We start from the raw sequence: 24,296 nt of genomic DNA on the forward strand, positions 1-24,296 counted from the left end.
AGCACAGAGCCCCATGTGGGGCTCGAACTCATGAGCCCTGAGATCATAATCTGAGCAGAAGTCGGATGCTTAACCAACGGAGCCACCCAGGCGCCCCTTTGTATCTGCTCATTTCTATAAAAGAAATATAGAAAGGATAAACCAGAAACTGAAGAGATTGGGTACTTACTGGGATGGGTCAGGAAAGGGATAGAAAGAAGAGGGAAATGGGAACTGGGTAGTGGGCCTGGGGGAGAGCAATGCTTCTCTGTTCATATCTTTTTGTACAGCTCTGACTTTTAGAACCATTATAATGGTTCACATACACCAAAAAAAAGCCCCAATTAATTAACAAGATGCCACTACACACCTATGAGAATGGTTGAAAACCCAAAAACACGGAAAACACCAAATGCTGAAGAGGCTGTAGAACAACAGGAACTCTTCACTCATTGCTGGTGGGAATGCAAAATGGTGCAACCACTTTGGAAATAGTGTGGCGGTTCCATACACAACCATTCTTACCATACAATCACGTAATTGTGCTCTGTCATTTACCCAAATGAATTTAAAACTTATGTCCACCCAAAAAAACCTGCACGTGGATGTTGAGGGTAGCTTTATTCATAATTTACAAAACTTGGAAGCAACCAAGATGTACTTCAGTAGCTGAATAGATGGTTAAACCATGATACATTCAGACAATGGAATATTATTCAGCACTTAGCAGAAATGAATGGAAAGGAAATAAGTGCGAAAACAGGAATGAGCTATCAAGCCATGGAGAATATTCTCAAGTGAAATATTACTTCCCTTGCACGAATATCACTAGTGCATATTAGTAGGCAAAAAAGAAGCCAATCTGAAAAGACTACCTATTGTGTGATCCCAACTAAATGACCTTTTGGAAACAGGCAAAACTATGGAGATAGTAAATGGATCAGTGGTTGCCAAGGGCTCAAGGGAGGGAAGGATACTTAGGCAGAGCACCGGGGATTCAGAGGGCAGTGTGATAGTTAATTCTGTGTGTGAACTTGACTGGGATAAGGGACATCCAGACAGCTGGAAAACATTATTTCTGCATGTGTCTGTGAGCGTGTCTCCAAAAGAAATTAGCATTTGAATTGGCAGACTGAGTAAAGGAGGTTGCCCCCACCAATGCAGGTGGGCAACATCTAGTCTACCGAGGGCCTTAATAGAACAGGAAGTTGGAGGAAGGGGAAATTTGCTCTCTTTGCTTGAGCTGGGACAGCGTCACCTGCCCTTAGACACAGGAGTTCCTGGTTTTCCAGCTTTCAGACTTGCATCAGGACTTCTACCATCAGCCCACTCATCCCCTTGATTCTCAAGCCTGGGGACTCGGCCTCACACCATCTGCTCCCCTGCTTCTGAAGCTTTCAGATTCACTGAATCATACCGCCCGCTTTCCTGGTTCTCCAGTTTGGAGGTAGCAGATCGTGGGACTTTTCAGCCTCCATAATCAAGCGAGCCAATTTCTATAACAAACCTCCTCTTTTATATATATCCTATTGGTTCTGTTTTTCTGGAGAATCCTGACTAGCACAGGCAGTGAAACTATTCTGTATGACACTGTAATTAATGGTGGATACATTATACATTTGTCAAAGCCTACACCAGGCATGAAGTCTGATGTAATTTGTGGGCTTCATGTGATAAGAATGTATCAATGTAGGCTTATCACTTTTAACAAATGTACCACTCTGGTATAGGATGTTGATAGTGGAGGCGTATGCATGTGTTGGGGGCCAGGAGTGTATGGCCTTTCTGTTTCAATTTTGCTGTAACCTAAAACTGCTCTAAAAAGTAAACTCTATTTTTTAAAAACATTTTTAGTTATTTTATTTATTTTAGTTTTTAAGCTTATTTATTTATTTTGAGAGACAGAGACAGAGAGCAAGCAGGGGAGGGGCAGAGAGAAAGGTAGAGAGAGAATTCCATACTGTCAGCACAGAGTCCGATGTGGGACTCTATCTCATGAACTATGAGATCATGACCTGAGCTGAAATCAAGAGTCAGACGCTTAAGTGACTGAGCCACCCAGGTGCCCCTAAAAAGTAAACTCTATTAAAAGGAAAAAAAAAAATAAGAGGTACAAACTTCCAGTTCTAAAATGAATAAGTCACAGGATGAAAAGTCCAGCAGAGGAAATATAGTCAATAATATAATAGGGTTGTATGGTGACAGATGGTAGCTACCCTTGTGACCAGCATTGCATAATGTACAGAACTGTCCAATCACTGGGTTGTAACCCTGAAACTAATGTAACATTGTATATCAACCACACCTCAATAAAGAAAAGGAAAAATAATGGAGACAGATGATATTAGATACTATTAACCAGTAATAAAATAATGTGATTTGGGTATTAATACAGATAGATTAGTGAGAAAAAAGACAAAGCTAAAAATATACCCATTTGTGAAAGTATATAATAAACATAGTATTAAATGTTTTTAAATGTTTATTTATTTATTTTTGAGAGAGAGGAGAGAGAGAACAAGTGGGGAAGGGTCAGAGAGAGAGGGAGACATAGAATCTGAAACAGGCTCCAGGCTCTGAGCTGTCAGCACAGAGCCCGACACAGGGCTAGAACTCACAAACCGTGAGATCATGACCTGAGCCTAAGTCGGATGCTCAACCGACTGAGCCACCCATGCACCCTTGATAGCATTTTTAATTTGTGGGTGTGGACCCAGAGAGGGATGCTGTACCCCTCCTGAAGCCGTCATTCACAAAGCCCACTGCCAATTTTGCAGCTCCATGTATATGGCTATTACTCCACGAAGATCATTCCATGTATATGGCTAGAACAACTGCCTATTATCTAAAAAGAAGTCATTAGATTCCATCGCTATATAAAAAATTAAATTTGAGATAATAAAAATTGCTGTGTTTGTTAGATCTTGAAGTTGGAAAAACCTTTTCTTTTCTTTTCTTTTTTTTCTTTTTTAATGTTTATTTATTTCGAGGGAGAGAGAGAGACAGAGTGTGAGAAAGGGAGGGGCAGAGAGAGAGGGAGACACAGAATCCGAAGAAGGCTCCAGGCTCCAGCACAGAGCCCGATGTGGGGATCGAACTCGCCAACCACGAGGTCATGACCCGACCCAAAGTCAGACACTTAACTGACTGAGCCACCCAGGAGCCCCATGGGAAAATCCTTTCTTAGCATAAAATCACAAGAAGAAAAATCTCAAAAGAAAAAATTAAACAGAATTAAAAGGTAAAATAAAAAAAGACATTTACTATCTATGATAGACAAAGGTTACTATTTTTATTATGTAACAAACTTTTAGAAATATTAAGAAAATTGGGGCTCCTGGGTGGCTCAGTCGGTTAAGCATCCGACTTCGGCACAGCTCATGATCTTGCGGTTTGTGAGTTCGAGCCCCACATTGGGCTCTGCACTGACAGCTCAGAGCCTGGAGCCTGCTTTGGATTCTGTCTCCCTCTCTCTCTGCCCCTCCCCTGCTCACGCTCTGTCTCTGTCTCAAAAATAAATAAACATTAAAAAAAAAGGAATATTAAGAAAATGAAAAACCAATATAAAAATTGACAGAGGACATCCGTGAACAGTCCAGAAAATAAATACACAAAGCCAATGAAAATATGACAAAATTCTATCCTGCTAACTAGGATTCAATAAAACCATTATTTGCCTAAATGTTTGGAGAGAGTTTGGTTGTTGTTTCTTTGCTTTTAAAAGGGTATGACTTGGGAATGCAAACTGGTGCAGCCACTCTGGAAAACAGTATGGAGTTTCCTCAAAAAATTAAAAACAGAACTACTCTACGATCCAGCAATTGTACTACTAGGTATTTATCCAAGGGATACAGGTATGCTGTTTTGAAGCGACACATGCATCCCTCTGTTTATAGCAGCACTATCAACAATAGCCAAAGTATGGAAAGAGCCCAAATGTCCATTGATGGATGAATGGATAAAAAAGATGTGGTATATAGATATGTGTACACACACACACACACACACACACACACACACACTGGAGTACTACTCGGCAATCAAAAAGAATGAAATCTTGCCATTTGCAACTACGTGGATGGAACTGGAGGGTATTATGCTAAGTGAAATCGGTCAGTCAGAGAAAGACAAATATCATATTACTTCACTCATATGAGGACTTTAAGAGACAAAACAGATGAACATACAGGAAGGGAAGCAAAAATAATATAAAAACAGGGAGGGGGACAAAACATAAGAGACTCTTTTTTTTTTTTTTTAACGTTGATTTATTTTTGAGACAGAGAGAGACAGAGCATGAACAGGGGAGGGGCGGAGAGAGGGAGACACAGAATCGGAAACAGGCTCCAGGCTCTGAGCTGTCAGCACAGAGCCCGACGCGGGGCTTGAACTCACGGACCGCGAGATCATTATCTGAGCCGAAGTCGGCCGCTTAACCGACTGAGCCACCCAGGCGCCCCTAAGAGACTCTTAAACATACAGAACAAACAGAGGGTTGCTGGAAGGGTCGTGGCAGGGGGGTGGGCTCAATGGGCAAGGGGCTTAAGGAATCTACTCCTGAAATCATTGTTGCACCATGTGCTAACTAACTTGGATGTAAATTATAAAAAATAAATAAATTATAGGGAAAAAAAAGGGTACGCCAACCTTCTGCAACCTTCCTGGAATGAAATTTGAAAGGATGTTTAAAGAGCCATAAAAATTAGAGATGTACACAAAAATTTATATGAAAGTCTATTTAGCTTATATGTCCTACAACACAGACATGAATAAACAAGTCATGTTGTATTCATAATCTGATATAATACTAAGCAGCTAGTAACATTTTTGTTGAAAATAAGGAGACAATGTAAGAAGATCTCAAAACAGGATGCCCACAGTTTTCTGAATTAAAAAAAAGGAAAGTTCTAGGGGTGCCTGGGTGGCTCAGTTGGTTAAGTGACTGACTTCAGCTCAGGTCATGATCTCACAGTCCTTTGTTCGAGCCCCACATCAGGCTCTGTGCTGACAGCTCAGATCCTGGATCCTGCTTCTGATTCTGTGTCTCCCTCTCTCTCTGCCCCTCCTCTGCTCATGCTCTGTCTCTCTTCATCTCTGAAAAGTGAATACATGTTAAAAAAATTAAAAAAAAAAAAAGGAAAGTTGTAGTAGATGGAATGGAACCAAAGTTATAAGAGTTGTTAAGATTAAGGAAGATTTTTATTTATTTTTTGTTCTTTTATGTTTCAAAAATTGTTTTGTAATGGACATTAACTAATTTTGTAATTAGGAAAAACATCATTTCCTGTTTAAATAACAAGTACCCAACTACAAAAAAAAGGCCCAACAATTAAAATCAACTAGAATGTGGAAAGGAACTCAAAATGGAATATAAATAATAACAAACAAACCTAACTATCTTACAAATGAATTAGGTAACCACACTAAAAGGTGAAGAAGAAAACTGACCTAAGTAACTTCACAAAAACAGATTTTGGCTGAATACTGTAAGGACAAAAAGGACAAAAAGTAATGTTTGTAAATACTGTGCTCTAGGTAGTAAGTTTGTCTCTTGCAGGGGTATGGGTTAGCAATTCTGAAACTGCTCTGCTGTATACTAGGATTGAACAAATAAACATGTATATCATGATGAAAGGAGCCGATCTTTCACTGCTGGAGGGAGCACTTCAAATGGAAAAGAATAAACTCTGTGGTGTTGAATAGAATTGGAGGTATCATAAATATGAACTCATGGAGTGTGTGTGTGTGTATGTGTGTGTGTGCGTGTGTGTGAATACTCATACACACAGCTAGATGCAGAAACAAATGTAAATAATTTTTAGCTCTGTCTGCTGAAAGGGCTTAGGAGCAATGGTACTCCAGTAGTAATATGCCTACCTAGCACTCAGATCTTGATTTCTTTAAAAAGATTTTTTTAAATGTGTATTTATTTTTTAGAGAGAGAGAGAGAGAGAGAGAGAGAGAGAGAGAGAGACAGAGGCAAGTGGGGGAGGGGCAGAGAGAGAGGGAGACACAGAATCAGAAGCAGGCTCCAAGTTCTGAGCTGTCAGCAGAGCCCCACGTGGGGCTCGAACTCACAGGCCATGAGATCATGACCAGAGCTGAAGTCAGCTGCTTAACCCACTGAACCACCAAGGCACCCCCCCAGATCTTGATTTCTAATACCATTCTTCAACAAAGGGGACCAGGATTCACTGGAGGAGTGGTTAATTCCAGGGCTTTAAGGCGGGGGTAGAGATATGATGAGGTTTCATTTTTGAAGAGACCAATCTGTTCACAGAGAGGAAAATGGATTAGGGGAGCCAGAGCAGATAAGTAAAACCAGTTAGGAAGCTACTATAATAGTCCAAGTTAGAGATGAAGGTAAGAAGATGCCAGGCAGAGTATATGGTGGTAGATGAGAGAGAGAAAATGGGTTTGAAAGATATTTAGGAAGTAAATGAGATAAGACCTGGTGACAGATGGGGCATGGGTGGTAAAGGAAAAGGAGATAAGGATTACTCCTGGACTGAACGTACAGATGGATGAGTATATCGTTAACCAGTACACAGAGCAGGTTTGCATAAAATTTTCATCTGTCCTGTCTTGGATAGGTTGGGTTTGCGACGCCTTTGAGACATCCAAGTGAAGACATAAGTCAATTGGAACAAGGAGAAGAGGTCAGGGAGTCTTTGGCATATAGGTGGTAACTGACATTTCTGCCTTACCCATTGTACACGTGCCGAATGTAAGGGCCCACGTACTCCCACCAGTCATACCCACTAGCTCGGCAGCCCATATGGTGAGAAATAAGATAACACCAGGGATGGCCCTTAAAACAGTGAGTTTCTCCTCCACTAGACTCTCCTGAAAACCACACTGACTCAAAGACAACTTTATCTTACCACCTCCCACAGGCCATCTGCTGTCAAGTCCTCTCAATTCTACTCTCCAGACCATCCTCTACTCTTCACCCTTCTGCTACTGTGTCTTAGTTAGGCCCTCTAAACCCAGCCTCCGCTCAGTGATCTTCCTAAATATTATGTATTCTTCCTTCCCTACCTTTTATTTGAAATAATAATGAGGTTAATTATAATAACAGCTCATATTTATAGAGTGCTTTAGGCACTGTGTTTAAATCTTTTCATGGGTTATCTCATCAATGTTCACAAATTTCTAAGACAGGCAGTATTACCATCTATTATTTATTACTATTATTTTTACAAATAAAGAAATGGATGCCTGAAGAGGTTAAGTAACTTGATCAAGATTATATAGCTAGTAAGTGGTAGGGTCTAAATGTGAACCTAGTTTATTTGGTTCTAAAGCTCATGCACTTAGCCATGATGCTCTCCACACTCTGTAAACAAGAGAGGAAGAATTACTATGTGAGAGAAGAAAGAAATCACTTCCTCAGAGACCTTGGGCAAACTCCTCTTCCATGGCCTCAGTTTCCTGACTTGCGTTGAGAAGGCTGTACTAGATGCTTTCGAACGACCCTCACGCTCTAACATCATCTATTTCTATGAGACAGGATGAAGGAGAAAAAGAAGTGGCCCACATTTCCCATCTCTGGGCTCCTGCTGGGATGCCCACCTCTCAAGGTCTACACTGTGTGAGTACTGATTGGCTGAAGCAGCTGAGACCCTTCTTCATGACCCTTCTTAGCCAAACACAAAGTAGCTCGGGGTGCCATCTGCCCAATTATGTTGGGGTTTCCCAGGAATAGTGTGCTAGAGAAGCTCCAGTCCAACGGCCAGTCTTGATTCCTAGATATATCTCCCAATTTTCCTTTGCACTCTGGCCTCTTAGGCAGGTAAAGGAGGGCAAAGGCTGCCCATGAAACTGCAGCTCCCTCTCCGTACACCTGAATCAGGCTCACTGGCCTCCATTCCTCTTACTTTTCCCCCAAGTTTGGATGCTGGGCTTCTCTGAGGCACTGTCCATATATTTGAATCTGGCTCTTCCCAAAGGTTCTTTATTCAGGACACCAGAGGAGCTCCCCTGCTTCAGAAGTGCTAGGTACACAGAAATAAGAGACACATTGCTCCTTGTGGCCAAAGATTCTTTCCATCCCAGTGTAGAATGCGATTTTGCAACATCTTCAAACCAGAGGTGGAGTCTATGCCTCCATCCCCTTGAATGTGGACTGGCCTTGTGAGTTGATTAACAGAAGGTGGCAGAAATGATGCGAAAGTTTTGGAACCTAGGCCTCAAGAGAGCTTGTCACTTCTGGCTTTCTCTCTCTTAGAGCACTGCCCTGAGAACGATATGCAAGGAAGATGGTCTAACCTCCTGGAGGCTGAAAGGGCATGAGAAGGGAACTGAGACACCTTAGCCAACAGCCAGCACCAGTGTGAAGGACGCCATCTTGGACTTTCTGGCCCAGCCAACCTTCCACCAGCCACATGAGTGAGCCATAGCAATCTAGGAGAGGAACTGCTCAGACAACCCACAGAATTGTGACAAATAATAAATCGTTGTTTTAAGTCACTCAGTTTTTGGGGTCTTGTTATGTCACTAGAGATAACTAACACAGAAACCAACAGCCTAACAAGAAAGAACCCATACATGGACTCGGACTGGTTAGTGAACAGAGCTGGAAAGGCAGTGAAGAGACTAGTAGCACAGGCTGAAAGAGCAAAGAGGAAATCACTACTGGAGTCTGGAGAATGGTCCATTGTATTATTCAGTGGCAGAATAAAGGGCACAATTGGCATAAGTTACCTGTAGTAACTTAGAAGACAGAAAACATACCTAATGAATTTATAAACATGGTTTAGGAGATTTCCAGTTTCAATCACCAAAGAAAATATTAGCTGGCCTTTTTAGCTGCATATGATACGGTGTGGGGAGAAAGAAAGAAAGAAAATTAGGAAAGAACTTCTCAGTTTGCATGTGGAATCTAGAGGAAATATACAGAGCCTAAAATGTGCCGGGTTAGAAACTGCTTCCCATTTTCATTCTTTCCAGCCAGTGAAAGAGTCTTGTAGTAAAATACAACTTATGGATAAAGATCAAATCAAGAGAATTACTGTGCAACCCTGTATTAAGACCTCAAAAATATCTTAGATGGTGTGTTGTAGGCACTCTAAACAAAAGAACTTTAAGAACTTCAAGGGCATTTTACTACAGCAGCCTGAGCCACCCAAAATAGAGAGAGCCCTGTCTGGGAAATAATTATGGATGTAGTTTTTTTTTAATTAAAAAAATTTTTTTGTAATATTTATTTATTTGTTCGTTCATTCATTCATTCATTCATTCTGAGAGAGCACATGAGCAAGAGGGGTGCAGAGAGAGAGGGAGAGACAGAGAGAGAGAGAGAATCCAAAGCAGGCTCCACACTGTCAGTGTGTGGAGCCCTACATGGGGCTCAAACTCACAAACTGTGAGATTATGACCTGGGTCAAAACCAAGAGTCATATGCTTAACCGACTAACCCACCCAGGCACCCCTGGATGTAGTTTTAGAACACGGAGTGAACCCAATCAGATTCATAGGAAACCCAGAAAGTTTCTGGGGTAATTGCATCACAAAGAGTATCACCAGCTTGAACTGCTGAGGCAGTTCAAAACAAACGGGAGCCTCTGGAACCTCAACTTCCTATTGATCGGAAATAGGCTGAGAAAGCTATTTAACTGCAAACATGGGCTATGTCTTATGGAAAGGAAGATGTCTCAGAGAGCAGAACTGAAAGCCCAGGTGGAAGAGTCAAGTGATAAGGAGAATAATGGACTAGGAAACCACACACAGGGGTAAAACCATACCCTAATCAAGGAACATTCCATACTTCAGAGTAGGGAACCTGCTAAGGTATAGCCAGCTGGCTTTCAGAATTGCTATGGGCTAGTGACTGTTATGTGCCTCTCATTTCTCCCCTTTTGCAGCAAGGGTGTCTACTATGGTTATTTTGTCCCTGCCTCACCATTGCTTGTTTGGGGGTTGATAATGTGTGTGTTTGGTTGACTAGTCCCTCAAATGGAATGATTCACACCTGGGGAAACTTGACAACATCTGGACATGACATACGTCTCAAGAGCCCAAACTTCAAGCTTCATGTGGTGACTGAGATGACATTTTTGGGTCCTGAGAAAACAGTGAGAATGTTGTGCCTGCGGGAGGAATGTGAATAATCTGTGGCCATAAAGGACCTGGGCTAGAGTGTTCAATAGTGGAAAACTACTTCCATCTTAGTGTGCACAAAAGTAGAGTATATTTCTAAATCACATTTAGTGTCAGGCTGGTCATACAACTTGCTTTGATCAATAGAATGCAGCATGCAAATTTTAGAGCCTATTCCTGAAGAGGTCCTGTAGCTTCTGCCTTTGCTTTCTTAGAATGATGCCCTGCGACCACTGTGTGAGGAGGCTAGTCTAGCCTAATGGAGGATGAAAGACCATGTAAAGCAGAGTCAAGGAATCCCAGCTGATAGCCAGCATCAACCGCCAGACATTCAAGTCAGTCTATCGTAGACCGCCCAATTCAAGTGACCCTCTGCCCGTATGTAGTCACATGAGTGACACCAGGTGAAACTGTAGAGGAACTGCAGTTCCAACCCACAGAGTCATGAGAAATAATAAATTGTGGTCCTAAGCCACTTAATTTTAGTGTAGTTTTTGTTTTTTTACATAGCAGCAGGTAAATGAAACAACCCTGATCTTAAGATCTTATAATCTATAGGAAAAAATAGACAAATAAGCCAGTAATAATCACAATAAAAGGTGACGATCTTTCTAATATGGAGGTGCAGAAGGCCTATGGGAGCATATAGCAGGAAAATGAAGGCTTGTTTAGTGGGGAGGTATGGCTGTATAGAGGGAGGAACATTCATCCTGAGATCTGAAAAATAAGAGGCATTTTTATCCATAGGGATGGAGGGAATGTAATATGCAGTAACCTCAAGCTAAGAAAGCATTTACTCAAATTCAGCATGGTTGTTACATCATGGGAGTCTAGTTAACACTACCTGAATGAATATATAACAAGGCATCAGACCTCCTTAAAGTATACCTTGCTGATGCATTATCACTACAAAGTGGGTTATGGAGTTATATTCTGGGTATGTTTATGATAATTCATGTGTGCTTTCATGTAGTTGTTTTTGGTTAGATCATCAGTGTGGTTTAATAATAGTAGTTACTGAAGACCTACGATGAGTCGTGGGCTATGACACGTTTTCTACATTAATTATTTTATTTCCATTTATAACTGCCTTGCAGGGTAGAGTATGCCCTCATTTTCTTTCTTTTTCAAAATTGAAGTATAGCTGATACACAACGTTACCTTAGTTTCAGGTGTACAACACAGTAATTCTGTCATGCTATGCTCACCACAAATAGCTGCCATCTGTCACCATACGGCACTATGACAATACCATTGAGTATATTCCTTATGTTGTACTTTTCTTTCCCATGACTTACTCATTCCATAACTGGAAACCTGTACCTTCCACTCCCCTTCACCCGTTTTGCCCACTGTCCCACTTCCCTCCTCTCTGGCAACTATCAGTTTGTTCTCTGTATTTATGAGTTTATTTCTGCTTTTTTTGTTTATTCGTTTGCTGGTTTTTGAGTATGCCTCCCCATTTTATAGCTAAGGAAATTAAGGTTCAGAGAGATAGAATGAATTGTCCAAGCCCTGAATCGGGTCACCATGAGATCTAATAGACTTGTTTCTGGGGTCCACAAAGTCAGAACTATGTTTATAATAATACTAAGACATTAATTGCCTTTTTCACTATGTTGGCATTTGCACTTAGATTCCTGGAGGGCTCTCACTGTTCCCTAATTTATAAGAATGGCTCAATATACTTAAATTGCTTCATGTAAATATTATAATATACACTGAATACCTGTCTTCCTTCTGGGAAGTTGGAGTCGTAGTATATGCTAGAGATGTATGGTACCTATGTCCCTGACCCCATAAAATTCCTGGTGTCCTAAGTTTAGGTTTGCTTTCCTGGTAGATAAAAGGCTAACTGGTTGTCACAATTCATTGCTGGAGGAAGAACTGAGCATGTCTTATGTGTGATTCCACTGGGAGAAGACTCTTGGAAGTTTGCACCTGGTTTCTTCCAGACTTTGCTCCATGTGCCTTTTCCCTTTGTTGATCTTGATTTGTAGCCCTTTGTTATGATAGATCCCACCTGTGAGTACAAACACATGCTGAGTCTTGTGAGTGCTCTTAGCAAATTACTAAACCGGGCGGGGGCGGGGCGGGGTCTTGGGGACGCCCAACACACTAAGTGAAATCTAAACAGGATAAACTCCCCAAAATCCATCTCAAGACACATCATATTAAACTACTCAAAACTAAAGATAAAGAAAAATCTTGAAAGCAGCCAGAGAGCAGGGACATGTTACCTGGAAACATTACCGAGGAACACCCATTCGAACGACTGGATTTCTCATCTGACACCATGGGGGCCAGAAGAAGGGGCACGGCCTCTTTCAAGTGTACATTCTGGATCTGGCTCACCAACTTGTCAGGAATGAGACAAAAACCTCCTCAAAGGAAAACTCAAAGAATTTGTTGGTAACAGAGCTATCCTTAAATACTGACTAAAGAAGTTTCTTCAGACAGAAAAGAAATGATAAAAGAAGGAATCTGGAGCACGAGGAAGGAAGATGAAACAAGAGGAAAACAGAACTCTGGGTACAAAGAAAAGAGTGTCCTTTTCCTCATGGCTTTTATAAATTATATTTGATGATTGAGACAAAAATTAGAATGCCATCTGATAATCAATGATATTTAAAAGCGGGGAAGGTAAAGGTACCTAAATGGATGTAAGGTTTCCACATTTCACTCAAAGTGGTAAAATGTCGGGGTGCCTGGGTGGCTCAGGTGGGTGAGCATGCGACTTTGGCTCAGGTCATGATCTTGTGGTTTGTGGGTTTGAGCCCTGTGTTGGGCTCCACACTGAGTGCAGACCCTGCTTGGGATTCTCTCTATCTCTCCCTCCTCTCTCTCCCCCTCTCCCACTTGCACACACATGTGCTCACCCTCTCTCTCTCACTCAAATTAAATAAAAAAATAAACTTTAAAAAGTGGTAAAGTGTTATTAGTTATAAGCTATATATATATATATATATATATACATATATATATATGACACATAAAAGTATATGGTAATACTCAGAGCAACCACCACAAAAACTGTAGAAATACACTCAAAAACACTATAAATTAATCAAGATGGAATCCTAATAGATGTTCAAGTAGTCCACAGGAAGGGGAAAAAAGAAACACAGGAATGAGAATCAGAGGAAATAAATGGAAAATATATAATAAAATTGCAGTCTTAGGTGCTGCCATAATTACCTTAAATGAATTGGAATAAATACATCAATCAAGAGAGCCCACAGTCCATGAGTTGGCATCAGATAACAAGGGTACCTACCATTTGGCTTTCTGGGGTCTGTTCCCTGCACATCTGGGGGGCTGTTCCCAGCCTCCCTCTGGGGGGCTCTGCCTGGAGATCCTCGACAGGCTCTCCCCTCAGGGTCCTGGGCCGCGCTGCTGGTGGGATGCTGTTTGCTGGGGGTCCAGCTCTGCCTGTGGGGCTCAGCCTGGGTGCTGGGCACACAGGGAGGGGCTTGGGATCTGCAGGAATCTGGGCTCAGCCTTCCCTTCTGCTGTTCTGCCTCTCTTCGTTTGTTTTCTTCCTCTCGCTTCCTGGAAGCAAAGCCAAGGGGAAAGAGGAAAAAATTAGAAGAGCGTGACGCATCCAAATATTCCTGACTGAGATTTAAATTTTATGAGGAGCTACCACATCATAGGAGGGATTTGGAAATTCATGATTACCACAATGTCACAATTTTCAGTCTTTTCTGCAGACCTTAGAGCTCAACAGAAGATGAAGCAGAGAAGAATCTTATAGATCAGCCTTTGCCCAGCTGGGGCACACATGATGGAAAACTATGTGATGGGGCACACATGATGGATATGACAATCCTGAGGTGTGTGTGCCCAAGCTTGTGTGGGATCCCTGCCTGTAACTCCACGCCTTTTTCTCCTATTCCGGAAAGCACATCAGAATGCTGCTGAGAGTGCCAGTCACAGGGATGACCTTTAATCTTCTCTATTTCTTAAAAAAGACCATCGGCAAACCTTAGGATTATATGAAACGATTACTTACAAAGCACCTCACAACGGATTATAATACACCTGAGAGTTGCCACATGGCTATCCAGAGCTCCAGCTAAGGAGGCAAAGCCACTCATTTTGCAGATGAGGTCCAGAAGGCAGGAGGATTTTCAAAAGGTCATACACAAGTCGTGGTGGCGAGGCTGGCACCTGTGGATAGCAACGGACTAGAAGAAGGCTGGCCAGGAGAGGCCAGGAGGAGAAACGAGAGGCAATGGGAAGAGGATGGGCCTGTGACAGCCCAGTTCCAGAAAGGGGCAAGTTGCCTGAGGATGAAAGAGCTGAGTTAAGGACGAGGTTTGTGTGACCCAATAGCATCAACTGGTAGGGATTTCCAGGGGAGAGAAAGGGGGAAGAAAACTAACATTTATTGAGCATCTTCTGTACTGGGTACTGAGGACCATGGGGTTTGAGCCTCCCTAGAGGAAACTTCGATTCAGAAGGGACACTGAGGAAACAAAGACCTAACAAATAATGGAGGAAGCGCTCTGCTAGTGTGCTTGCACAGAGCAAGTAGTGATTAGTTTTGTCTGGAGGAGTCCGGAAGCTCCCAGCTGGGGCGTCTCAAAGATGTGAAGTCTGCTGGGGCAGATTGGATGGGAATGAGGAGTTCGGTGGGAGGGAGCAGTTTGGGCGAAGGCAAGTAGTGTGGAAAACTGGGTCTGTTTTGCCTCTTCTCATCTTTGAATGATGCTTGCTATACCCAGCAGGCACTCAATGCAGATTTGCTGCCCAGATGACTCAGTTATTGCTCAGGAAGAGAATTAGGTGGCCACATAAGGTTCAGGTTCAAGTAGAATGAATGATTCGGTGTAGTGGAGAGAAGCCCACGCTGGGAAGTATGAGAAATTTTCTAGTCCTGCCCCTGCCAATAACTACATTGAGCCGGTCACTTTCCTGTTCCTGAGGCTCAGTTTCCCCAGGTCTGACACTTGTGTGATAGTTTATAACCTGGAATTGATTTAGGGGTCTGTTTAGAAGCCAGATGTCTTTACAAAACCTGGGATATCTTTTGTAACCAGAGAGATGTCTTTTATTGTTATAGTTGGTATCAGAGTCCCTCTTGGGGGAGGGAGGACCTTGTTTAGACAAATATTGTAATCAGCTTCAGAACGGACCTGAGGGCTGGCAGCAGGTGAGACGTTTGGGACCTAGGTGGTGAGTGGCCCTGAGGCTCCAGGGTAGGGCTATTCTGTGGTGACAAAAAAAAATAAAATAAAATAAAAAAATAAAAGAATGCTTGAAGCTCCTGACAGGAGGGAGGAGATGAAAGAACCAGAGAGAGAGAGAAAGGAGGGGGAAGAAAGAGAAGATAGAAGTCTTAGCATTGTGTAGAGCAAGGGCCAGGCCAAAGAGAATCCTCCATGGTGAGATGATGGAGAAGGACTTTACATCTGTGCTCGTCACACTTTAACCCACAGAGTCTCCTGACATCTCATTAAAATCTAGGTTCTGATTTAGCAAGCCTGGAGTGGGGCTCAAGATTCTGCATTTCTAGGGGCATCTGGGTGGCTCAGTTGGTTGAACTTCTGATTCTTGGTTTCAACTGAGGTCATATGTCCTGGTTTGTGAGTTCAAGCCCCGCGTCAGGCTCTGCATTGACAGTGCAGAGCCTGTTTGGGATTCTCTCTCTCTCTCTTCCTCTCTCTCTGCCCCTCCCCTGCTCACATGTTCTGTCTCTCTCTCAAAATAAATAAATAAACTTTAAAAGAACAAAAAAAGGCTCTGCATTTGCAACAAGCATTCAGGTTATACAGGTGCTGTGGGTCCCTTGAACCACACCTTGTGTAACAAGGCTTAAGAGAATGTAAAAGTGTCATATGGACTGTGAACTATATCAAGATGGGCTAGGAAGTGCGTTTCTCCTCAATGATGCAACTTTTTGTAAGGTCTACTAGGCTCATACCACTTTTTTATAAGCACCCTGACAAGCTGCAGAGCTAAGATACCAGACATGGAAGCAAGAAGCAAGAGTGAGGCAGAGGCACTAAGCCTCTGCAAAGTCACAGAATTCAGATTTCCATAGGCTGTGGGATTTGAAGCAATGCTTGTTTAGATCTCAAGGGACACAGAAGACCCAGATGTAACCCGCTATCTGGGTTACACTCTGATATAAAGCCTTGTCCACTTAACTTCCCCTTCTGAAGGTTTTTTGTCCTGTGGTGAAAGCTCCTGATCTGGGGTCCACGCCTGCTTATCTAATGGGTTCCCACTGGCTCCCATCTGAGCAGAAGTGGCCAGATGGGTTGTGCTAACTCCTGCGTCGCTCTGATGTTTTCATTTGACTCCGGTTTTGTTCCACGCTTTGCCAACTGCTGACGCCCGAGTGTGCGGCCCTGCAATCGACAGGCTGGCTGGACGGCCTGTCATCATCAGCTCCTGAGATTCGTATGGATGCTAGCAGGTGCCAGTTCAGTGTGAGCTGTGCAGGAGAAGGCTGCTTTTCAGAAGGTGGAAGCATCTGGGTGGCTGAAGTGCTGCTAATTGATCTAACAGCCTTGCTCCTGGCAGGCAGGGGGACGGCCTCTCTGTTTATGAGCACCGATGAAGAGAACTGCTCTAGGAGAATATTGGTCATTTCGACAGACACACACGTGCGGTTGTCTGGCTTGGCAGCCACATGGACCTCACTGCCATTAAGAAGGGCTTTGAGGTGATAAATTAGACTTTGTTGTTTGAGCGGTCATTTCTCTTTCTTTGGGGAAAGCAAACAGCTTTCCTTTTCAATTCCAAGAAGCCACTTACAATCAGCCCCTGGGCAACCCTTGTTACTGCACACCTTTCTGGGCCTCCAACAGAGACAGCCACAGGACACACAAGGGATCCGGCCTTTTAGAGTGATCAGGATGTCCAGAAAGCAGGGGCACTTGGCCTTCTGAAGACTTCTTTGGAAGGGGAGGTTTGCAGGAGGGTGTTGTTGTTTTGTTTTGTTTTTTGTTTTTGTTTTTATTTTTCATTTTGGTAGAACCAAGTAAAGCAGATTTGGAAGAAAGAATGCAATTATCAGAATATATCATTAGACCCTCAGTCTGTGAATAGAAATAAATTAATGTTTAAAAAATTTGACTCATTAACAAAAAAAAAAATCTTCCGGGCGGCACACCGCCCACAATTGTGCAGTTCTCCAGAGCTGTGGCTCTTGATGTAAAAGAAGTGATCGCTGGGGAAAGGGGGGCGGTGGGATTAGAGCTGGGAACGATGCATAACCTGCATCCTATTATATACCTGCTGCCTTAAAACAAAAGCAACAACATGGGGTGCCTGGGTGGCTCGGTCAGTTAAGTGGCTGACTTCAGCTCAGGTTATGATCTCACGGTTCGTGAGTTTGAGCCCCACGTGGGGCTCTGTGCTGACAGCTCAGAGCCTGGAGCTTTCTTCAGATTCTGTGTCTCCCTCTCTCTCTGCCCCTCCCCCCACTCACATTCCATCTTCCTCTCCAAAAAGATTAAAACAAACAAACAGAAGCAACGACAGCAACACACATGCACACACAGGACACAGCCCAAGAGGAGAACATGAGCCTATGCATATCCCTGGGGAATAAGGTCCAGCGCCACTGTTCATGGCCCAAGTTCAAAGGAATTTCAGGTGATTCATTTTTATTTGGTAGATAAGGAAAATGAGGCAGAGAGGTAAGTGATTCACCTATGACTACATACAGCTGAGCTGGAACTCAGCTTTTCACCCCTCCCTGTACAATTTACCTCTGTGACTGAGTCATTTTCTTAACATTTCACTTCATCTTTTTCTATCATTTAAAAAATGAACTGGGTCATAAGAAGAAACTGCTAATATTGCATCAGAGTGGCCATTAACAGCATTTCAACCTAGCCCCGGATGTAGCCTTTCATCCTAAAACTCTCAGATGCAGTAATTGTCCTGAAATTTAAGTGTTTTTTTCTCCAACTAATTTATTACAGAATGTGTAAGTTCTAGTAATCTTCGTGGGGATTATGTTATAAACTCAACCTATTTTGGTCCAATTTAGCAAACAAACACCATAAAAACAATCAGTGCTATTCTAGTTTATATGAAAAACTGAAGAGAAAAAAAAATCCTGTCTATGACACAGCAAGTAACATTTTAGCAGGAGATTTATTAACATGGCGGAATGTTCACGCACAAAATAGTCCTACCTTGTCCTCTCCTTTTTTCTATTATCTTAGGGGAAACTGACCAGACAGCAGTTTTCGAAGGACTGCCAATTAGTCTGGTTTGTACACTCTTTTCTAGAGCAATGCTTATAGCTCCCCAGAGGCTCAGAGTATAAAAAAGTGAGAAAGTCAACTGAAGATGACATCATTGGCAATGTCCATTTTGGGTCCTGTGCACCACAGAGCAAAGAAAGTCTCCCAACTGTAGGCTGAAGGAATTGGGGCTGTTTCCCCCAGGGCAGAAAAGATTTAAGGGACACATTGCTGCTGCAGATCTCTGAGGTGCTATTGTGAGGCACTGGCGTGCCCTGCAAACCCTCCAGATCAGACCTAAGTCCCAAGGATGGGGATTTCTCCAAATTAGTGGTCTAGATGGCAACTGCAGAAATGGGCCAATAAGAAACTCAGTAATCAAAAGATTGCCTGATGTGCAGAGAATCAGATCAAGGGCAATCATTTAAATGACCTGGCCATCCAATGGCTTAGCATCTCAGGACTGGGACTGTTTGCAGTGTGGCACAGATCTGCCTCTGGACCTGGACAGTTTGAGTCCTGGGAGGAGATGATTTTTTTCTACCCTCCTATGTGGCTTCCATAGACAGCTGCATTTGCCCAGTTTTGACAAGAAGAAATTAGTTCTGTCAGACACCGCAGAAAGAAGCAGGGTCTTTCCCATTCGAGTGGAGTATTCAAGTTTCCATTGCCATGGATGTAGGGCCTATGAGGGGTTTGAAAGATGTGATTAGAATGGCTTCACAAAAAGGGACATCTAGTTTGTTTCGACATCCTGTTGTTGGACCAATTTAACTGGGCTTTGCCCTAATGACATTCTTGATTATAGTCTTGGTGTAGGCTTGCAACCAACTAATCTTAATTTTCTCAAAAATTTAGTTAGAATTTGATGTGCTCTGCCATGGTAGTTAGCTTTGAGAGTAATAGGAAGAATTTTTTTATTAAACTATGTTGCAGAATTGTGATGGTGGCTTGGCACCACTCTTTTTTTTTTTTTTTTTTGAGAGAGAGTGAGAGTGGGGTAGGGTAGAGAGAGAGAGAGGGACAGAGGGAGAATCCCAAGCAGGCTCCATGCTGTCAGCCCAGAACCTGATGCCAGGCTCGAACCCATGAAGTGTGAGATCATGACCTGAGACAAAATCAAGAGTTGGGACGCTTACCAACTGAGCTACCAAGTTGCCCTAATACCATTATTTTTTTAGTTTTTAATTTTTTAAAAATGTTTATTTATTCTTGAGAGACAGCGAGAGCAGGGGAGAAGCAGAGAGAGAGAGAGAGGGGGAGACACAGAATCCAAAGCAGGCTCCAGCCTCTGAGCTGTCAGCACAGAGCCCAACACGGGGCTTGAACCCACGAGCTGGGAGATCATGACCTGAGCCAAAGTTGGACACTTAACTGACTGAGCCACCCAGGTGCCCCACAACACCATTCTTTTAACAACAACACTGGAACAACTGAACAAATACTGGGTTAAGAGAAAAACTGATTTAGGGCCTGATTCTGGTTACACTTATAAGTATAAGAAGAAAGAAAGAAAAGAAAGAAAGAAAGAAAGAAAGAAAGAAAGAAAGAAAGAAAGAAAGAAAAGAAAGGAAAGAAAGGAAGAAAGATAGAAAGAAAGAAAGAAAGAAAGAAAGAAAGAAAGAAAGAAAGAAAGAAAGAAAGAAAGAAAGAAAGAAAAGAAAGAAAGGAGAAAGGGAGGAAGGGAGGGAGGAAGGGAGGGAGGGAGGAAGGAGGGGAAGGAAGGAAGGGAGGGCGGGAGGGGGGGTCGGGGGAAGCAGGGCTGATGCACGCTGGCCTGTCCAAATGGATGCTGGCACCTGGAGACAGCCTGCAGCCTAAGTGTGGTTGGTAGGAGTCCTGGCTTAGGGCAGGACTGAGATTCCTGTGCCATCTTTCTCCTTTACTAGCTGTGTAATTTCAGGACAGTTAACCTCTATGTGGTATTTTCCTTATCTATGAAATGAGATTAAAGATAGTTGTCCTGTGTCTACCTTACTGAATGACTGGATGGACTTAATGAACCAATATATAAGAACTTTGTAAGCTGTAAAGTACTATATAAACGTAATTGGCATTACTGCTTTTTAGGTAAAGCTGTTAAGATAAAGCTGCCCCGTGACAGGATCTGGTTAGAAGTGAAGAAATCAGTGTCTGGCATGGGTTCCTTGCAGTTAAGAGCCACAGGGCTCGGCTTGATGATACTTTCAGAGATGCTCATTGATGAAACCACACAACTCCCTTTCCTACAAGAGCCGCTTTAATCATCTCTCTCCAACCTCTCGTGGGTCCTGCATTCATGGCAATGGAAATCTAAATACTCCACTGGAATGGGAAGGAGCCCGTTCACTGTTCTGCAGTGTCTGACAGAATTTTCCTTTCTTCAGCACTGGGCAAACACAACCCTCTGTGGAAGCGACACAGTGGTTTCATGTTCAAATACATGCAGTGGTGACCCCCTTTGCTCTTACGTTTCTTTTAAGAATCAGAATAAAGAACTGTCATAAACCTGTCAAATGGTAATTTGCTCATGAGAAATATCGAGGGAGCTAGGAAGCCAAAGGCACAGATACAGAAGCACCAGTGTGTGTTGTGAAGATAAATGGTATGTAAACATAGTGCCTGCCTGAGTAGGGCAAACAATTAAAGTGGTACTCTTACAGAGATCCACAGAACTGAAGGAGACCTAAGAGAGTATCTGGCCCAAGCTTCCCACTTGGCTGAGGGGGACACTAAGGCCAAGAATGAAAAATGATACATGTAAGGTTTCAGACCCACTGTAGGGGCAGCTATTAAACATTTAGGATTTTATGATTAAATGCTTATTAAATCTCAGGTATTTTAAGAGACTGGACATATGGAGACACACAATATAATCCCTGTTCCCAAGGAGTTGACAGTCTAGTGGGGGAATGAGGCCCATTCACTCCTGCAGATGGTTCTGCGTGTAATGGCTTCTGGATGTGATGAGGGCCAACACGGAGGGATCTACACGGAACTATGGGGGATGTGGGAGGCAGTGACTACACTGGAAGAAAAAAAAAAAACACCTAGAAAGGGTGTCAAATGAGAAAGAGGGAAGGAACTGAGAGGTTATAAGAGCGTGAGTGAGGACATGCAACCCAGGTCTCAGAGAATCTTTGACTCAGAAGAAATCTCAAAGACTGGCTCTTCATACAGCTGAAAGAAATTCCTTGTATATCACCCCGGCGAGATGATAATTCAGTTTCTGCTGGAATATTTCCAGGGAGAGGAAGCTGATTACCTCACAAGGCATAAAAGGTTCCGCTCTAACCTTTTCAGTTGGTGTTGTGTGGTATGTAATGGGGTCTTCTGTATGATTCTGTCTCTTCATTGTCACTGAATAACAGGCTGAGTAATATCTGGTCTCTGACTTCCTTTCAAGGGAAGAAGAAAATGTCACGTGTCTTAGGACCTTTGACTTATAGAATGTTAGAGTTGAGGAGCGGGGAGCTCAGATACTATTTAGTCTAATGGTTTTTAAAAGTCTCTTTGTGACTCATGGACTCATGGACTTTTTTGACATTGTGATAAAAATATGTAGGTCTCCTCCCCCCAAATGTCCATATGCTCATGATATACAAACCATTGCACACAGTTTCACGGCATTCATGGAGCCCCAGAGCCCATCCTGGATTAAGAAATCTTTTCATTTCTTGGGAAATGGGAAACTGAGGCTCAGAGAAGTGGGATGAAATGGAGTGGAATCATAGGAGTGATTTCCCATGGGTCAGACGACAATGTGAGCAGAGGAGTAGGGCTTATGGGTCAACCCTGGAGAAACTCATTGCCAGACTGAAGATGTTCAGGGAAGCAGGCAGTAAGCGGATCTATTATAAATTGAAAAGGAGACTTGGGGTAGGAGTGGGGGTGCCAGGAGCACTTTCTTTATCTGAAAGTTGGTTTATGGAAAAGGGTGTAGACTTTTCTCTTTTGCTTTAAGGGGTATCTCAAGACCAAAAGGTAGAAAAGAACTTCTGACAGAATTGCCCTCTACTGGAATGTGCTGTTTGAATTCTTTGTCACTTGACTTTTTTGAGGACACAGAACAACCTCCTTAGAAGGGACTTCAGCATCACAAGAGTTTGAACTGGATGACTCAAACTGGACTTGATTATGTTAACTCTAGGAGACATATGCAATCTCATAGAGTAGCCAGAAGGCAGCTCAGGTCTCCCAAAGAGTATGGTAAGTTAAGGAAAGGGAAATGTGAGGAAGTGAGGGAAGTTCAGGGTGGCGGAGCCCTCAAGCGTGAGGGTGTGGGAGGGAGGCAGTCATGGAGAGAAATGGGACTTGGAGATAGAAGCGGAAGCAGAATGATGAAGTGTCTTATGTGGGACCATGGATGGTATTCAAGAACAATGGCCCGTGTAGCATGGTGGGACATGAGAATGGAGGCAAGAGGACATTTCAAGAGGAATTAACAGAATCAATGGTGGCATCACTAGCAGGGAAATCAGGAGGCGAGAAGAAAGGCTGTGCTGATGAGGTGTAGGTTTCACAGTGAGTCTGAAGTGACAGTGACAACAAGACACAAAAATGGAAAGTGTTGGCAAGTCACAAAAGGACAGCAAAGTGGAAATGCCCACTAGGCAACTGATGATGTGGAATCAGAGTTCCAGGAGGTCAGGATGTGAGACAGATTAATGGGCTATCTACAGAGATGAAGTCACTGAGGTTTCATGAGTAGACACCTTTCCAATGGAAAAAATGTATAGCATGAGTAGAAGTCTAAGGAGCGAGTCTGCAGAGCTGACCTCAGTGTGGAGATGGTATAATTAAAAAGCTGTGAGGGGCGCCTGGGTGGCGCAGTCGGTTAAGCGTCCGACTTCAGCCAGGTCACGATCTCGCGGTCCGTGAGTTCGAGCCCCGCGTCAGGCTCTGGGCTGATGGCTCAGAGCCTGGAGCCTGTTTCCGATTCTGTGTCTCCCTCTCTCTCTGCCCCTCCCCCGTTCATGCTCTGTCTCTCTCTGTCCCAAAAATAAATTAAAAACGTTGAAAAAAAAAATTAAAAAAAAAAAAGCTGTGAGAAGGAAGAGATGGAGAGACAGAAGAGAGCTGGGATTAGAGAGTGAAATAAAAACCCAGCAAAATGGAAGCTTCCGGGGACAAGAGTGATCAACATAAATACAGTCTTGTCTAGTGTGCATTCAACTGTGTGCTATGGCAGGTAAATTATAGCAATGTTCCTTTTGGCAACAACATAGGTGGTGCAGTATGAGTTATAAAGTGCTTTTAAGTGGATTATAGCTATTTCTTAAATAGTATTTTCTAAAAGACATGCCTTGGAAAGCATGACTAAAACTTTGCTCTCTCCCAATTTCTCTATCAGTAAATGAGAAGTCATTTGAAGTTTAATAAGTTCTTTTCACATCGTTGCTTTAAGGATGGTGATCTGTGCCATCCCGATGTGCTATGCTGGGAAAGGTAGACCGAGGCGGTGCCACGTGCCTGGGTCACCTTGGCCAGCAAGGCGGTAGCAGCGAGGACTGAAGTCAGCATTCTGATTTTTGTTCCTTAAAGCCCAAACCACATCCAAAGTTAAACACTGACTCAGATCTTAAGAAATAACTTTTGAGAAATAAAATTAAAACAAATGAAATCAGTTTCTTCTCCCTTTAAATATTTCCCTTGGAGTCCTATGCCCACAAGCACCGTAGGAGGTGATGGTTAGACTGTAAGAAATTTATTTACTTCCAATAATGACACCTAATAGAGGAAAGATTGTGACTGAGAAAAAGGAAAGAGGTTACTGTTCCCAGTTTGGGCCATTTCAGATATTATCTCAGTAAGCACAGCTCCCACATAACAGGTTTTTAAAAAAGACCTTCAGGGGTGCTGGGGGGCTTAGCTGGTTGAGCATATGACTCTTGATTTCAGGTCAGGTCATGATCCCAGGGGCGTGAGATTGAGCCCTACGTCAGGCTCTGTGCTGAGTGTGGAGCCTGCTTAAGATTCTCTCTTTCCCTCCGCCCCTCCCCCACTTGCTCTCCCTCTCTCTCTCTC

The 24,296-nt window shown here is 43.0% G+C and overlaps 1 protein-coding gene across 10 annotated transcripts in view; it reads right to left on the reverse strand.

The window, feature by feature from the left end:
- The window catches only part of INVS (inversin), a 158,490-nt gene that overhangs the window by 19,829 nt on the left and 114,365 nt on the right, over positions 1–24,296 (reverse strand). For all 10 annotated transcript variants that reach the window (XM_058694766.1, XM_058694758.1, XM_058694760.1 and 7 more), the window contains one exon: positions 13,358–13,632. In XM_058694766.1, the coding sequence (XP_058550749.1) occupies positions 13,358–13,632 (275 nt within the window). The remainder of the gene's footprint in view (positions 1–13,357; positions 13,633–24,296) is intronic.

Source organism: Neofelis nebulosa, chromosome 12 (assembly GCF_028018385.1).
Source record: "Neofelis nebulosa isolate mNeoNeb1 chromosome 12, mNeoNeb1.pri, whole genome shotgun sequence".
Taxonomy (NCBI): Eukaryota; Metazoa; Chordata; class Mammalia; order Carnivora; family Felidae; genus Neofelis; species Neofelis nebulosa.